Source organism: Chiloscyllium plagiosum, chromosome 33, assembly GCF_004010195.1.
Source record: "Chiloscyllium plagiosum isolate BGI_BamShark_2017 chromosome 33, ASM401019v2, whole genome shotgun sequence".
NCBI classification, from domain to species: Eukaryota; Metazoa; Chordata; class Chondrichthyes; order Orectolobiformes; family Hemiscylliidae; genus Chiloscyllium; species Chiloscyllium plagiosum.
Genome location: NC_057742.1, coordinates 1,991,357 through 2,009,435, shown reverse-complemented (window position 1 = coordinate 2,009,435; position 18,079 = coordinate 1,991,357). Strand labels below are relative to the sequence as shown.

Sequence of the window (18,079 nt, the reverse complement as noted above, 5' to 3'; positions counted from 1 at the left end):
TCTCCTTCCCATCAGAAAGATGTTGTGAAACTAGAAAGGGTTCAGAAAAGATTGACAAGGATGTTGCCAGGGTTGGAGGATCTGAGCTACAGGGAGAGGCTGAACAGGCTGGGGCTTTTTTCCCTGGAACGATGGAGGCTGAGGGGTGACCTTATAGAAGTTTACAAAATTGAGGGGCATGGATAGGATAAATAGACAGTCTTTTCCCTGGGGTCGGGGAGTCCAGAGCTAGAGGGCATAGGTTTAGGGTGAGGGGGGAAAGATATAAAAGAGACCTAAGGGGCAACTTTTTCACACAGAGGGTGGTATGTGTATGGAATGAGCTGCCAGAGGATGTGGTGGAGGCTGGTACAATTGCAACATTTGGATGGGTATATGAATAGGAAGGGTTTGGAGGGATATGGGCTGGGTGCTGGCAGGTGGGACGAGATTGGGTTGGGATATCTGGTCGGCATGGACGGGTTGGACCCAAGGGTCTGTTTCCATACTGTACATCTCTATGACTCTATATGAAATGTCACTTTAAAGTTTTGGCACTGCCTTTGTTCACTCATATCTGGGAACCCAGCCTACAATGCAAACTTAAATTGACTGGGAATGTTTTGATCCCAGTACTTATTCGTTCATTCAAAGAAATGATCTCTGGCAGCCGTGTGAGAGATCTGTTTTAAACTATCCTGATCTAAATAATTATATTTTTCATCATGTAAACCTATTCTGATTTTTAAAAAATATGTGCTTTGAACATATATTGCAGGAGTTGGGTCTAATCCGTAAACCAGCTTCCTTCATGACCAGCATCTGTGATGAGCGGGGTCAGGAGCTCATCTATGCAGGGATGCCCATCACTGAAATCTTCAAGGAGGAAATGGGTCTGGGAGGTGTCTTAGGCTTGCTGTGGTTCCAGAGAAGGTGAGATCTGTGCCTAATCCAGCAGCAGTATTCTTTGGCACTGACTAAACCATTTTAACTCCAGGTGTTTGATGTTGATTGGCTAGAATGGGGGGAAGAAAGTGTTAGAATAATTTTCAAACAACAGTGATAAATGTAGCTCTCTGCACTGATAAACCGGGAAATACTGGGCCACCTGAAAAATCTCATTGGATCCCTGTAATCCTTGTGAACATTTTGCTGGTTCTATGAAACAAAGCATTGCAATGAGTGTGAATCATTTTGGATGAACATTAATCTTTGGTAATCCAGAAATCCAGTCCATGGTAATGCTCTGAATGCCTCCTGAGATTTCAGTCCCAAATGTTTCTTCTGTGCATTGTTGTATCTCCCTGCAGAGCAGTGTGTGCTAACAAGATGGTGGCATGGAGCAGAAAGTGGAGTAACATGGGAATTTTTCTTCAAAGTAAAATGACAAGTATTAATCTGCAAACTGTCACTGGTAAAGAAGCTAATAAAGTGTTGCAGTTTAGAGTTAGTGTTTTCAATCTAATAGTTGAAGGTGGGTTTGGTAAATGTTTGTCTCTTTGTTCCACAATGTGACATTATTCTATCTCTGTGTCTTTTCTTCAAGATTGCCAAAGCATGCCTGCCATTTTATTGAGATGTGCCTGATGGTAACAGCAGACCATGGCCCTGCTGTCTCTGGAGCTCACAACACCATTGTCTGTGCACGAGCAGGGAAGGATCTTATATCCAGCCTCACCTCTGGCCTCCTTACCATTGTGAGCCTCAGTATTGTATTTATCTTGATGCAAATCAATAGAATGTGGATTATACATTTTAATCTGCATATCCTGTTTGTTTTTTTGATTTTAAACCTACTCATTCATTATTTTTAAATTGAGGCAAGTCTCTGCTTTGTGAGGTAGGTACTGACTGTGCACCTGAATTGTTGAGGTCCAAGCAAACAGCACCTGTTTATCAGCTCCCTCATTGACTCTCATATTGATTCCATACCAGTGATGTATCATTGTCGGTTTGTAAGAATGTGCTAAATGGCTGAGCAAGATAATGATTGATCAGCCTCTAAACTGGTAACTAATCTGGAGGAAGCAGTCTTCGAGGCTGGTTAGTTATTGTTTCTCCTATTGTATCAGGAAGAAATAATTATATTAAATTACCCAAATGACCAGCAATATCACTGTAATAATGTACCACTTAGACCCACTCTTCCTGACTGCACTCCCTGTGCTTTACAATCCGTGCATACTATTTCAGCTGCTATAGTGAGTGAGCTGGGATCATAGGAAGCTGTGAATGTTTCAGTCAGTATTAATAAGCAATTCGGGCTTCCCAGAATTTTGAATATACTCCCAATGATCACAGGTCAGCAATTGCACGTTAGAGGGCATCTGTTATTGCTTCAAGCTTTCAAGTTATGCTGATGTGAATTTGTAATTATCGTGCACTGTTTTGGAAATCCTTCATGAGCAACTGAAGGCTAACCACTTCTGTTACCACTGTTTAGGCAGGGGAGCATGGTGCCAGGGACCTAGATACATGTTCCAGCCCCAATCAACTGTCTGGGTGGAGTTTGCAAGTTTCTCCCATGTCTGCATGGGCTCTCTCTGGATGTAGTGGTTTCCTCACACAGTCCAGAGATGTGCAGATTAGGTGGACTAGCCATGGGATATGTCAGGTTATGGAATAGGGTGGAGGTCTGTGTGGGATGCTGTTTTGGGGTGTTGGTGTGGGCCGAATGGCCTATTTCCACACTGTAGGGATTCTATGGTTACTGTTTAGTACAGTTTAACTTTGGCAGTTTGCTGCACTCATACTGTTTCTGGTGTGAAGACAAGACAACTGGTTGGTTCTAAGGGCTCAGTGCCAATGAAGACAATCGAGGAGGGACTGCATATGGCCCCACTGAGCATCATATGCTTCTTGCTTGTTGCCTTTGGAATATTACCATCGGAAGGCTCAAATTCAAATCTGTTTGAGTGTTTGCTGTAAATATATTTTCATTGAGTTGATTGTTTGTATTATGGATACAGAAATCAGTATTCCCAAATCACTAATATATTTTTGCTGTATGCATGCACATGTTCATAGGGTGATCGATTTGGAGGGGCTTTAGATGCAGCTGCTAAGCAATTCAGCAAAGCCTTCGACAGCAGCCTCATCCCAATGGACTTTGTCAATAAGATGAAAAAAGAAGGGAAGCTGATTATGGGAATTGGACATCGAGTCAAGTCGGTGGGTTCTCTCACAGCTTTGCATGCCATGTGCTAGTCTGGCTTCCAGTATCAAAGGCAGAATGACATGATTACACCTTTGATGCTAACTTTAAAAAGAAAAAATTGCATTTCTTGTGAGATCTGGTGAGAGTACAATTCGGGTATCCTTGAACTCTCATCCAAAAACTGAAATGACCTAAAAACCAATGTTTGTTTAAATGCATCCTCACGTCATGGGAAATCTGTGACCAAACTCACCTGAACCACATCACCTGGCCCTGGTCTGTATCTGCTGGCTGTTTTCCTTTGAGCAGAATCTCTGTCTTCATCCCCTTTTGAAAAAAACCTGTCATATTTGCATGAGTACATGCGCACACATTCTGGAATCATTGGTACTTGGCTGTTTGGTGTCATAAGAATCGGCAGATGGGAGGATGGGGCATTGATCATTTTGTGGAATGAACGAGGGAGGAGAATGCAGGTGGGGTTGGTGATTAAAGCTGGAGTAAGGTAGTTCGTTCATCGTTATTGTGATGAGGTGATTGATCACTGTCAGGCGTTGGGAGCAAAGAACTGTACAGAACAGGCTTTTCAGCTCTCCAAGACAGTGCTGACACATGAGGCCTTTCTAAACTAAAAACCTTTTGCCTGTACAAGCTCTGGATCCCCCTATTCCCTGCCTTCTCATGTCTGTCAAGATGCCTCTTTAAAGTTGCTATTGTATCTGCTACCACTACCACTGGCAGCACATTCCGGGCACTTGCTACCCTCTTTTTAAAAAAAACAAACAAAAACAAGCTTGCCGCTCACATCGACTTTAAACTTCCCCCTTTTAACTTAAACCCACGTCCCCTAGAAATTGTCATTTCTACCCTGGGAAAAGACACCAACTGAACTCCAGTCTCGATAGAGGTGTAGGTTCATATCTTACTGCTGCCTATTATGTAGTTGGGGGGAGAGAGTGAGAATGATATAATTATCAGATGATACAAAGATTGGTAGAGCAGTTAATAGCGAAGAAGGTGGTTGTATGTTACAGGAAGATAGAAATGGCTTGGTCAAATGGGCCAGTCAGTAGCCAATGATATTTAACCCTGATAACTGTTAGTGATGCACTTTAGAAGAAGCAGCAAGATGAGGGAGTGTTTAATGAATGGCAGGACACTGGGTAGCTTAGAGGAACAGCAGGATCTTGGGGTAATTATTCACAGATCCCTGAAGTTGGCTGAGCACATGAATAGTGTAGTTAAGGCACAGGACACTTGCTTTCATCAGCCATGCCATAGAGTGTAAGAGCAAGGAGGTAATGTTGGAGTTTGTACAGAGTGTTGGTCAGGTCACAGCTGGAGTATCGAGTGCAGTTCTGGTCACCTGACTACAGGAAGGATGTGATAGCATTAGAGGGGGTACAGAGAAGGTTCACCAGGATGTTGCCTGAGATGGAGAAATTGAACTAGGGTAGACATGGATTGTCATCTTTAGAATAGAGAAGTTTAGGGGGGTGGTTGAGGTGTAGAGGATTGAGGGGTATGGGCGGATAGAGAACAGATGTTCCCCTTGGGTTGAAGGGTCAGTCATGAGAAGGCATACATTTAGGCTAAGGGGCAGGAGATTCAGCAGGTGGTGGAAATTTGGAATGCACTGCCTGGGAACGTGGTAGAGGGCAATGCTGATAATGCAAACCTGAGAAATGCATTCTTAAAAGATGATTCAGTCCTTCTTCTTATAAAGAACTTTTATATAAAAAGAAATGGAATGCACCTTCCCCACCTGAAAGTGACTCATTTAGTGATACTGGCTGTAGCTGCAGTTCTGTAACTAGCCACCAGATGTCAGAAGAGGACCATGAAATGTGTTGCTTTGGTCAGAAACTCTGCTACTCAGGCTCTTAGCTGTGCTTAAGTGTTGGATACACTATTATCTTGCCAACAATGAATTTTGCATTGTTTGGAAGTACTAAAGGGTAATTAATAAGCTTCCACTTATTGATAACCTGCCTCATGCAAGTGCTGATCTGTCCTGTTCTCATCAGTATCTGAAGTAGAACATAGAAGAATACAGCGCAGTACAGGCCCTTGGGCCCTCGATGTTGCGCCGATCCAAGCCCACCTAAACTACACTAACCCACTATCCTCCATATACCTATCCAATGCCCTCTTAAATGCCCATAAAGAGGGAGAGTCCACCACTGTTACTGGCAGGGCATTCCATGAACTAACGACTCGCTGAGTGAAGAACCCGACTCGCTGAGTGAAGAAAAGTTTAATGCTGAGAGGGTTGAGTTGTCTGGAAATCATTTCACAGATGTCTTTAATGTAAAGTAATGTGGCTAGGGTTTCTGCAGACGTTGTATCTGCGAGTGTCAGTTTGTTGATGTGAAATCGTCACACTGGGTTTATTGGGTAGGCAAAAGTGAGGACTGCAGATGCTGGAAACCAGAGTTTAGGTGGCAACTTTCAGAGATCTGTGTACATGGACACCAAGATCCCTCTGCTCATCCACACTACCAAGTATCCGACCATTAGCCCAGTACCCCATCTTTTTGTTATTCTTCCCAAAGTGAATCACCTCGCACTTAGCTACATTGTATTCCATCTGCCACCTTTCTGCCCAGCTCTGCAGCTTCTCTATATCCTGCTGTAACCTGCCACATGCTTCCTCACTGTCAACAACTCCTCCGACTTTCGTGTCATCCGCAAACTTGCTCACCCAACCTTCTAACCCCTCTTCCAGGTCATTTATAAAAATGACAAACAGCAATGGTCCCAAAACAGATCCTTGCGGAACACCGCTAGTGACGGCACTCCATGAAGAAACTTTGCCATCAACTACTACCCTCTGTCTTCTTCCATCCAGCCAATTCCTAATCCAAACCTCCAACTCACCCTCAATGCCATATCTCCGTATTTTCTGCAGTAGCCTACCATGGGGAACCTTATCGAACGCCTTACTAAAATCCATATATACCACATCTACCGCTTTCCCCAAGTGTTTTTGACTTGGGTTTACAAGGGTTTATCATTGAAGGTGACACTTCTAAATTAAATACAAATAAATGTCATACATCTCATATTATCTCATGGTTGTGGTGAATTGATTTAAGATTTTAAGGAATAGCTTTTTACAAATTAAAACAGGAAAACCAGAGTTTGGAACACAAGTATAAGTTGTCTTGAGTTGCTGGGGAGTACAGTGGCTGTAATCTGCCAATTGTGTTGATGTTCAGTGTTTTGGAAGCACTCTGATTTATTCCGTGTTGAAGATTGGGGTAACTGCATCTAGAGGTGACAACGTTTCAGCTGTCACAAATATATAGTCTGGGAATGATGATCAGTCACTTTGGAAATACCATGATCTGATAGAGATCCTGGTATGTACTGCACATTTAAATCGCCATTGTGGTATTTGATGAATTAAACTTTCCTGATCACAGATTAACAATCCAGACATGAGGGTACAGATCCTAAAGGATTTTGTGAAGCAGCATTTCCCAGCCACACCTCTCCTCGACTATGCGCTAGAAGTGGAGAAGATTACTACCTCCAAGGTATGGAACCTACACAGGAACCTGAAAACTGGTCAGCAAATAACCTATCTTCCACAGACTTCAGTTCTATCGGGGATTGAGTGATGAATATTAATTCAGCTGTAGAAATTTCAAAACTGATTTTGGTAACTCTGATCAAGGCCTTCAGAGTTTTGGTAGGGAAGGAAGCAGCGCCTTCATTGGAATTACCTGGAACAATCCTTTCAGAATAGCTCAAATTTTATTTTAGACTTTGATTAACTTCAGTTTGAGTAGCTTTGTGCTGTACACTGTGGAATGTGCTTCATTGTCAGATGGCAAGTTGGTTAAATGCAGAATCTGGGCAAGCAGTCACTGAGCTGCATTTTGAGGAATGGTCACTGGACCCAAAAAATTGATTCTATTTTCTCTTCACAGATGCTGCAGAACCTGTTGATCTTTTCCAGCAACTTCTGATTTTCTGACTTACAGCATCTGCAGTACTTTCCGTTTTTTGTCACTGAATTAGCTTGTTTCCAAATTATTTGCCAACAGCATATCAATAAAATGTGGTTCTCTTTTTAAAGGAAAACTTTTCCTTAAGCAAAATCTGCAGCACAAAATGTGGTTGGATGAGCTTTCACGAGACATGCTTACGTTTTATTTTTAATAATGCAAATTCTGAAGAATTAACCATTTCTGAATTGTTGCAGTTATTAAAATCTTGCCCCATCTGTTTTTATTATTGATGTATAAATATTGTTTGAGAATTGAATGGTTACATTTTTTTTCTTTCAGAAACCAAATCTTATCCTGAATGTTGACGGTTTTATTGGTGTTGCCATGGTTGACTTGCTAAGAAACTGTGGTGCATTTACAAGGTATGTTCTCTCGGTGTAGGAAAAGTTGCACATTTTGATGTGGAACTATCTGAGGCTGTTATTGAATTCAGTGACAGAAAAAGTATTTCTATAACATTTCACAACCTTTGGGTGCTTCATAGCAATTTTTATTCAATTGAGTATAATCGCAGTTGTTGGAGTTGTAAAGCAGTGAAATGATCCCTTGTCCATCGAGAGTACAAGTGCAGCCACAGGATGCACTGTCCCTGAGCTCATATGGGCAACTTCCTTGTTTCCAGTTTCACTGCTTTCTAAGTTGAATTGTAGAATCCTTAGTGTGGAAGCAGGCCATTTGGCCTATCAAGTCCATACTGGCCATCCAAAGAGATTCCTATTCAGAACACCACCCAACTCTATCACTGTAACCCTGCATTTCCCATGGCCAATCCACCAAGCCTGCACATTTTTGGACATGGGGAGAATGTGCAAACTCTCACAGTCACCCGACAGTGAAAGGCCTGTTCCAGTACTGTGCAGTTCTGTGTTGTAACCTGAGCAGGAGTAGGCAATTCAGCACCTTAAACCTGCGCTACTGTTTAATAGGATTATGTCTGATTGCACCTACATCTTCCTGCTCACTATGCATAATCCTTCAAATCATTAATGATTAAAAGTCCATCTATCTCCTCCTGAAGGTTCAATATCTGATAACTGCTGCACTCTGGGGTAGTTGAGGACTTTTTTCATTGGTTGAGAGCGATAATAAGGGGTGGAAGTTGCATAACAGATTTCAAAGCAAAAATAGATTTGTAATGTTCACTGGAATAAAGGGAAGATTCTAGAAGGAAATGCAATTACTTGCCATAGTTTTGTACTGTGCATTGCTGACAATTCTACATGAACAGCAAGTGCTGGCTCTATGCCAGTGTCTGAGTACAGAGTAGTTAATGTTGACCTATCTTTCTCAATTTGAAAGTAGTGCTAATTTGCCTAAATTTTGTACAGGGAGGAAGCTGATGAGTATGTGGAGATTGGTGCCCTGAATGGAATCTTTGTGCTTGGACGAAGTATGGGCTTTATTGGTAAGTTCATTATTAGTTTCCTTTTAGATGATCCTTTTAGAAGGCATAAGATAGCTGGAGTTACATTTGCTATGCTCCCTCCCCACTATTATCTTGGATTTAGACTGCTCGAGCGAAGTAAGGAAGCACTTGTGTACAAAGGATTGTGGAAATCTAGACTGTGTTCTGGGTTCATTTAAATTTTCAAGACTGAACTGGATAGATTAGAAGAGAATCTGAAGGAATATGGAGCCAAATTAGATAGTAAATAGCTGATTCTGACTCGGTTTACCTACTTTAGTTCCAGAGCCCTTGCAAAAACTGCCCCATCTCGGTCCCAAATTTTTAATTAATTTGAAATTCATAGATTTAGCAGAGTTCCTGTTTTGACCAGGAAGTGCTTCCTTAATTCATGTTCTTAGACCTCCGCTTCCTATGCACTTGGGAATAGGAAGTTTGTCGGTTGCCCCTGTGAGCCCTGGTGTCATTCTGGGGAATCTGTGTACCCCTCCACAAGGTCCAAGACTAAATGCACCCACTCCAGAAAATTTAAGATTTTCTACAATGAAAGCATTGTAATCATCATGAGTTTAACAACCAATATTTGTGATTATTTTGGAGTAGTGAAATCCAGCTTTCTTCTGTAAACCCATCAATCCCTTTGTTCTTGCACTGCTCTTCTGTTTCCTTTGGAGAAACTATTCTGATTTATTGTCTTTGGGTCCAATGTACTGACGTCTCACTTTCCCATGGTTAGCTGCATCTGTCCGATATTTGTCCATCTTGGAGAATCTATTGGCATTCTTTGATAACTTTGCATACCTTTTTACATAACTTTTGCAAGATGTTGCAAAACTTACCCTGCTTTTTAATTTTGCCAGCAGATATGAAATAATCATCTGGTCTGCTTTGTACTGTGGGTGGGTGGGTGGGTGGCAGACATGCTCCAAAATTGCATGTGTGAATTTCTCATTTCACACTAATGGACCATGTGGCTGAGGATAGAGACTGTCAGTCCAAGGAAACATGCAGTGTTGGCAGCAGTGATTCACCTTTCCATTACTGCTTTTGTCCCAGCGAAGTGAAGGCCCCTGATGAGATGCAAGTCACTGTATTCTCAGTGGCTGGATTGTGAAAATCGCTGCTGTATGAAGTGATTGAAATGAATGCAATTGATGTATGTAAGGAAAAGATTGATAAGTACACGTGGGACAAAGGAACAGTCTGGAGTCTCGGTTCTCAAAGGATCATAGGCATCTCCTTTCTATTGGAGAGAAACCATTATATAGTTTGAAGGTAACTGCTGCAGGAGCATGGGATAAATTGACGAGGCAGTGCCTCATGAATGATCATAACTTAGATTGAAACCAAAACTGTTGGTTTTACTCTACACTCTATTCATCTAGCCAACTGAACTAACCAGCCCCTTGAGAAAGGGATAGAGGAATTATTAATAGGGTAAGGTAAAGGTAGCATTGGAGGGGGCAGAAATATTAGTCAACATTTGTGGGACAGAATGGCTTATTTTAATTTAAATTCTGAACAATTCTTTGGATACCTTTTTATCTTGGGATGGATGTTTACATTACTTTTTAGCTAAAGGAATGCAGGCTATCCTAACTAGTTTATGCCAAAAGATTCTCAAAAATACCTACTTTTAAACTGAAACCTGAAGTCTTTTGTTTGCATTACTTCCTGTGGATACTAATGTACTTTAACTTTCCAGGACACTATCTGGATCAGAAACGTTTGAAGCAAGGACTATACCGTCACCCATGGGATGACATCTCTTATGTTTTACCAGAACATATGACCATGTGAACGTTGTTCCCTTGGAAGGGGGCCTCAGTGCAGAAACATCTCCCTGATCCCACTCATGTCAAAAGGTGTTTACATCGCTTTTCTTCTGTGCACTGAAGTTCTTGAAGGAGGGAAAGGAAATCTTACGTCTTGACTAATTGTACAAACAAGAGCTTCATGAAATGATGCAGCTGTTTTTAATTAAAACCAAACCAAATACATGCCATTACAAGTCCATTAGGAAGTAGCTGAAACCCAGTGTTAAACCGGGTGTGGGTGTGTACGTGCATAAGTCGCACATTATTTGGGAATCTAGTGTAAGCTATAAAGAGAAAGCAAGGAATCGGTGTTGTCAGGAGTTCTTTGTCTGCATTGCCATTACGGAATACAGCAGAACCCAAAGTAGAATTGTTCTTTCATTTGAATTATTTTCAGGAAAATTATCCAAAAATATTTTTGCTGTATTACTATAGAAACATTTCCATTCAGTGAAGCTTATTCTCAGTTCAAGTAGGATTTTTTTTTGTTTCCAAAATCAGTAAGCTGGGAACTCAGAGTGGGGTTTGATAATTGTTAACTGACTGAAATAAGCAGTGAGAAAGTTGAACAAGCAAAAGCCGTAGGCAACTTGCAAATTATAGCTATCCACCTGGAGATGTACTGGCAACTCCATTCACTTGCACTTTTTTCTCTGCTGATTCAACCTAATTCTGCAGGGCCGGAGATTTGGAAAGGACTGATCTAGGTGCTATTGCATCTCTGATCAGTCTTAACTTTGCAGACTGTGATCTATTGTAAGCAGCTTGATGTTTACAAGTTAATGGGATTTTAACTTTGTAGCCTAGAAATTTGTCATTATTAGCCAACGAATGCTCAGCATCTTTGTATGATGCTCTTTTGTTCACTATGTTGTTGCTTATGTTACATTTTTTTTTTAAGCTTCTGATGTCTCCACTTGAAATAGTGGACATTGGAACGTTATGCAGCTGTTTGTCTTGTGATGTCAGCAGTGGCTCTCAGGTTTGTACATTGCACAAGCGTGCACCAAAGGCAACATGTTTGACGTTAATTGGAACAACGCAATCAGTCTGAGGTGATTACTTTCTCTTGCTGGGGTCTGCTGTACAGCTTCAATGGCATTTCACCCAACCACGTTGCTGTGTGTAAGTCCTATGTCGTAACTGTGCTCATATAAACTTAAGGGACCATTTGTACTAAATCTTTGACTGCTCTGTGTGGTTTCAGAATTTTAATTTTAATTAGGAGATTGGGAATGAGATGTGACATCCTGTTGAGGGATTGAAGGGAAATAGGGTCTTTAATCATTAGAAATTCAGTCTTCAAACGTAAGCTGTAATCATATGCACTGTTTGACTGTGTTTTCTGCATTGTCAAGGTACCCAAGCCTGAACCTATAACCACAAAATCTACCTGGTATCTTAGTATAAATTAAAGTATGTAATTTATTGGGTATTTTGTTGTCTGTGTTTTTTTGTCTGTGTTTTGTTTTGGGGAGTTAAAATAATCTGAATCAAGGATGGTCAGATTCTTGGGCTGGGAGAGTTGAGATTGTTCCTTCCACCTAGGTGCCTGTAGACCTTTAAGATACTAATTCTGGAATGTGAGTCGGTGTGATTTGTAGTTGAATGTGATTTCTGCAGAGCAGCATCTGGGCTCTTATGCTGTGCCTGTCGACATTATTGAACTACAGGCTGAAATATCATTGGGTCTTCCAAAAATGTATGTTCACCTAACATGTCCTAACCACTTCACTGGCAAATTAAAGATTATGATCTGCCTGAAGTTGAACTCGAAAGAACTGATTTAGTTTGAGAGTGAGTATGGTTCTAAGCACGTCCAGGTCCTGAGACAAATGATTAGACTTTCTCCCATTGGTCTCTGCTCCCATCTGAGAGAGACTAGAGTCGTAATGGCAATGACTGATTTCTTTTTCCTTTACTTTGAAGCAATATACATCCCACTCAATGTGCTGTCAAGACATATAAATCATTTTTGATATGTCATGCCTGTTACCTGTAATAGCACCATACAGCTCCATTTTCCATAAGTATTTGGGAGAAGATTTGTGTTCATGTATTCATTGGCTACTTCTTTCATCTCCAAGGAATTTTTTCACTCAGTGAAAATTCTTTCATAAGTGTTCACCGTGTGGGCTTTGTGATCCCAAACCTTGACCAAATATTCTCAAAACCCAGCCAACTGTTTGTACTTATTTCTTACAGCCTGCTTGAATGCCATTTTGAATTAGAGAAGTTCAAATTAGGCGGCATAGATTTGAGGTGAGAGGGGAATGATTTAAAAAGGACTGTTGGGAAAGCAAATCTTAGCAGGATTTATACACTTAATGGTAAAGTCCTAGGGAGTGTTGCTGAACAAAGAGACCTTGGAGTGCAGGTTCATAGCTCCTTGAAAGTGGAGTCGCAGGTGGATAGGATAGTGAAGGCGGCGTTTGGTATGCTTTCCTTTATTAGTCCGTATTGAGTACAGGAGTTAGGAGGTCATGTTGCGGCTGTACAGGACATTGGTTAGGCCACTGTTGGAATATTGCGTGCAATTCTATTCTCCTTCCTATTGGAAAGATGTTGTGAAACTTGAAAGGGTTCAGAAAAGATTTACAAGGATGTTGCCAGGGTTGGAGGATTTGAGCTGCAGGGAGAGGCTGAACAGGCTGGGGCTGTTTTCCCTGGAGTGTTGGAGGCTGAGAGGTGACCTTATAGAGGTTTACAAAATTGAGGGGCATGAATAGGATAAATAGGCAAAGTCTTTTCCCTGGGGTCTGGAGTCCAGAACTAGAGGGCATAGGTTTAGGGTGAGGGGGGAAAAATATAAGAGACCTATGGGGCAACTTTTTCACACAGGGTGGTACGTGTACGGAATGAGCTGCCAGAGGATGTGTTGAAGGCTGGTACAATTGCAACATCTAAGAGGCATTTGGATGGGTTTGGAGGATTATGGGCCGGGCGCTGGCAGGTGGGACTAGATGGGTTTGGGATATCTGGTCGGCATGGACGGGTTGGACGGAAGGGTCTGTTTCCACGCTGTACATCTCTATGACTGAAGGGGTGAATGTTTGAGTGGTACGTATATGGAATGAACTGCCAGAGGAAGTGGTAGAGGTAGGTACAGTTGCAATATTGAAAAGCCATTTGGACAGGTACATGAATAGGAAAGGTTTAGATGGATATGGCCAAACACAGGTAAATGGGAATAATTTAGTTTGATAAACCTGGTTACCATGCAGGTCAGAGGCTAGGAATATTGTGGAGGGTAACTCACCTCCTGACTCTCTATACACCCATCTACAAGGCACAAGTCAGGAGTGTGATGGAATACATTTGCCTGGATGAGTGCAGCTCCAACAACACACGAGAAGCTTGACACCATCCAGGACAAAGCAGCCCACTTGATTGGCACAACATCCATAAATGTCACTTCCTCCATCATTGACACCCAGTAGCAGCAGTGTGTACTATCTACAAGATACACTGCAGAAATTCACCAAAGATCCTCAGACAGCACCTTCCACATCCATGACCACTTCCATCCAGAAGGACAACAGCCAATATGTGGGAACCTACATCTCCAAGTTTCCCTTCAAGCCATTCACCATCCTGACTTGGAAATATTTTGCCATTTCTTCACTGTTGCTGGTCAAAATTCTAGAATTCCCTTCCTAATGGCATTGTGGGTCAACCCACAAAAAGTGGACTGCAGCGGTTCAAGAAGGCAGCTCACCATCACCCCATCAAGGAGAAATTGGGAAGGGCAATAAATGCTGGCCAGCCAGCAACGCCCACATTCCACAAATGAGTAAAATAAACTTCTGATACTGTAAAGAAAAGAATGCAAGAACATGAAGAGTGTGCCATCTTTGCCTTTTAAGAACAAGGATGCTGTAAAGGCATTTAAAAACCTCCTGGTCTGATTCCAAACTCCAATTGTATCTGTACAGAAATACAACAACCTGGTACAAATAAGTCTCAATTGTGTAGCTTGCTGACCTGCTTAACATTTGTAGGAATCCAGCAACAGTGTGGTTATCAGAGTTCAGTCTTTCTTAATCCATCTGTTAAGATAGAAAAGGATGATCTCTTCTGGTCCCACAAACTGAACCTACGAAAAGTCAAACAAATGAGTTGTTAATTATTTAAACGTGTAGAAATGGTTTAACACATTTGGTTTAACGTGTAGAAATGTACTATAATTATCTGTTTTGAGTATGTGATTGTGTTTACACTCTGGGTGTGTGAATAAATAATTATCTTTAAATCCATGAAAGTCTGTTGCAGGTTCTTTAAATTAGAGGAACTTAGAAACACGCCTACATTTCCAAAACAGCAACATTGTGGGCAGTAAGGAAAGGGATTTTGAAATTTAAGTTTTTCTCTCCTGTCTGTGACAGTAGAGAGCTGAAAATGTGTTGCTGGAAAAGCGCAGCAGGTCAGGCATGAGCCATTCTTCAGGAATGGCTCATGCCTGAAACGTTGATTCTCCTCCTTGGATGCTGCCTGACCTGCTGCGCTTTTCCAGCAACACATTTTCAGCTGATCTCCAGCAACTGCAGTCCTCACTTTCTCCTCCTCCCTGTGACAGTAGAGAGTCAGAATCCGACAGCATGGAGACATGCCCTTTTGGCCTAGACTGGTTCATGCCAATCAATGTCCATCCATGTTAACCCCATTACCCTGCACTTGGCCCATATTCTTGTTATCCTTTCCTATCCATGTCTTTGTCCAAATACCTTTTAAATGTTGTTAATGTACCCACCTCAACCACTTCCACTGGTAGTTCATTCCATATGTATACCACCCTCTGCCAAAAAAAAAATTGCCCCTCAGGTTCCCTTATATTCTTTCCCCTCTAACCTTAAACCGATGTCCTGTAATCCGCAATTCCCCAACCCTGGGAAAAAGACTGTGTGCATTTACCCTATCCATGCCTCTCCGATCTTAAGATTTCCCCCCCTCAGTCTCCTACAATCTAAAGAAAAGAGTCCTAGCTTGTCCACCCTCCCCCTATAACTCACTGTTTGAGTCCTGGCAACATCCTTGGGAATTTCTTCTACACTGTTTCCAGTTTAATAACATCCTCCTTGTAACAAGATGACCAAAACTGAACACAATACTCCAAGTGTAGCCTCACCAATGTCCTGGACAACAGCAGCATAACTTCGCAACTTCTATACTCAATGCCTTAACCCTTCATTACCCTGTCTATCTGTGACTCCACTTTCAGAGAACCAGGCATCTGAACTCCAAGATCTCTGTTCCGTTACACTCCTCAAGGCCCTACCATTTACCATGAAACTCCTACCTTGCTTTGACTTTGCAAAATGCAAGAACTGTTATCTATATTAAATTTCATTTGTTATTTCCTCAGCTGATCAAGGTCCTGTTGCAATTTGATAACCTTCCTCACTGTCCATGATACTGCCTATTGGACAAGTAGTGTTAATCACTGATCCAGTGTCAGCAGGTTGAGATAAATCATTCTTGCTTTGCATATATATGTTTAAGATTTTCTCAAGCCAGTTTACTGATTTGTCAATAACTGCTTGAATGGTTATGCACTTTCCTTTATGTATAACTCTGTATAACATTATATAACTCTGCCCTTTGGTTAGAAATTATTTTATTAAATTTGCTTGTCCAGGCTAGCTGAAGCTAATGGTTAAAGTGGAGTGCAATATGACTTAATTAAATGGGTTTGGAAAATTAAGACAGGTCATTCTTTAGCAGAATTTAATATCCAGTCTTGGAAACTGTAAAGTGCCTCAATGAAAAACGAGGTGTTGATCCTCCAAGTTCCACTTCAACAGAGCAGTGTAGCAGGCCCGGGTCATTCCTATGGACAGAATGGAGGTGTTCTGCAAAATGGTCACCTAGTTTGTGTTGTCTCACCAATGTAAAAGGACATTGTATTAAGCAGCAATATAATGAACTAGATTAAAAAGTATGGGTTAACAAAATGTGTTTGGAGCATAGAATGGTGAGGAGGGAAGAGATGAATGGGCAACCTTCTGCCACTACATGCGAAGGTGCCATGGGGGAGTAAGGAAGTGTGAAGAGTGGACCATTATGTTGCAGGGAGAATGATTACTGTGGAATGCTGATAGGATGGAAATTGAGGCAAGGGAACATTGTCATTGCTCTGGGAGGGAGGGGTATGGCTGAGGACAGAAGTGTGGCAGTCAGTCACAGTTGAGGGCCCTGCCAACCACTTGCGGTTGAGTGGGTGTAGGGTAGGGATAGAATGAAACCCTAACAAGAAACGAGGTGTGGGTCACAGGCTCAGAATAAAGGGGTGATGGAGAGGTTGGATCTTGGAGCTCAGTGGGGTGTGGTGAGGAATGAGTTGGTCAGTGGTGTTATGGCACAGAAGACAATCGGTCCAGCATGCCTGAACTCTCCCTCCATATAAACGTTGTTATCTAACACTGACTCTCCTACCTTTCCCAATTACTTGCATATTGTTACTACTTAAAATCTGTTCTCTCAAATATCTTAATTGAACTTTCCTTGATGCCACATAGGAAGTGTATTCAAGGCCATTAATCATGGTCTCACTTTGCACTTGTTTCTTTTGTAAATCTGTGCCCAATGAGCATGAACAGTTTCTGCTCATAGCGAGTTTTGAGAAGATTTGTAGCTCAGGTTGAGATTCTGGGTGTAGGTTTCCAATGATAGGCCTGTACAGAGCAGTAATTCTGGATGTAGGTTTGCTCACTGAGCTGGAAGGTTCATTTTCGGACATTTCATCACTCCTCGCCATACTAGGTAACATCTTCAATGAGCCTCTGGATGAAGTACCGCTGGTGTTCCCTGCTTTCTATTATATGTCATATCCTGTGGTGACAAAAACAAGCCAAACAGACACACGAGAATTCCTAGAAGCATGGCAGTCCAACCGAAACTTTATCAACAAACACATTGACTTGGATCCCATTTACCAACCCCTGAGAAAAAGAATAGGAAATGACACCACCCCAAGGAAACACAAATATAAATAGCAGGAAACACCACCAGTGCTTCGTCCAGGGCTCACTGAAGATGTTACCTAGTATGGTGACGAGTGACAATGTCTGAAAATGAACCTTCCAGCTCAGTGAGCAAACCTACAACCAGAATTACTGCTCTGTACAGGCCTATCATTTGAAAAATCCTGTCAAATCTTTTAGCTTAAGAATAGTCCCAACCTCTTCTTTCCAGCCTCATTATAGAACATAGAACAATACAGCACAGAACAGGCCCTTCAGCCTACGATGTTGTGCTGAACATTTGTCCTAGCTTAAGCACCCATCCATGTACCTATCCAATTGCCGCTTAAAGGTCACCAAAGATTCTGACTCTACCACTCCCACAGGCAGCGCATTCCATGCCCCCACCACTCTCTGGGTAAAGAACCTACCCCTGACATCCCCTCCCTATACCTTCCACCCTTCACCTTAAATTTATGCCCCCTTGTAACACTCTGTTGCACCCGGAGAAAACGTTTCTGACTGTCTACTCTATTTATTCCTCTGATCATCTTATAAACCTCTATCAAGTCACCCCTCATCCTTCAACGTTCCAACGAGAAAAGGCCTAGCACTCTCAACCTATCCTCGTACGACCTATTCTCCATTCCAGGCAACATCCTGATAAATCTTCTCTGCACCCTCTCCAAAGCTTCCACATCTTTCCTAAAGTGAGGCGACCAGAACAGCACACAGTACTCCAA

General features: G+C 41.9%; 1 protein-coding gene across 5 annotated transcripts in view; it reads left to right on the top strand.

Annotated features, from left to right (window-relative positions):
- The window catches only part of LOC122539714 (ATP-citrate synthase), a 76,977-nt gene extending 65,165 nt beyond the window's left edge, over positions 1–11,812 (top strand). For all 5 annotated transcript variants that reach the window (XM_043674726.1, XM_043674727.1, XM_043674723.1 and 2 more), the window contains 7 exons: positions 758–912; positions 1,526–1,676; positions 3,007–3,150; positions 6,565–6,678; positions 7,435–7,517; positions 8,484–8,560; positions 10,266–11,812. In XM_043674726.1, the coding sequence (XP_043530661.1) occupies positions 758–912; positions 1,526–1,676; positions 3,007–3,150; positions 6,565–6,678; positions 7,435–7,517; positions 8,484–8,560; positions 10,266–10,360 (819 nt within the window). In that variant the 3' untranslated portion in view covers positions 10,361–11,812. The remainder of the gene's footprint in view (positions 1–757; positions 913–1,525; positions 1,677–3,006; positions 3,151–6,564; positions 6,679–7,434; positions 7,518–8,483; positions 8,561–10,265) is intronic.
- The last annotated feature ends 6,267 nt before the right edge of the window (positions 11,813–18,079 follow it).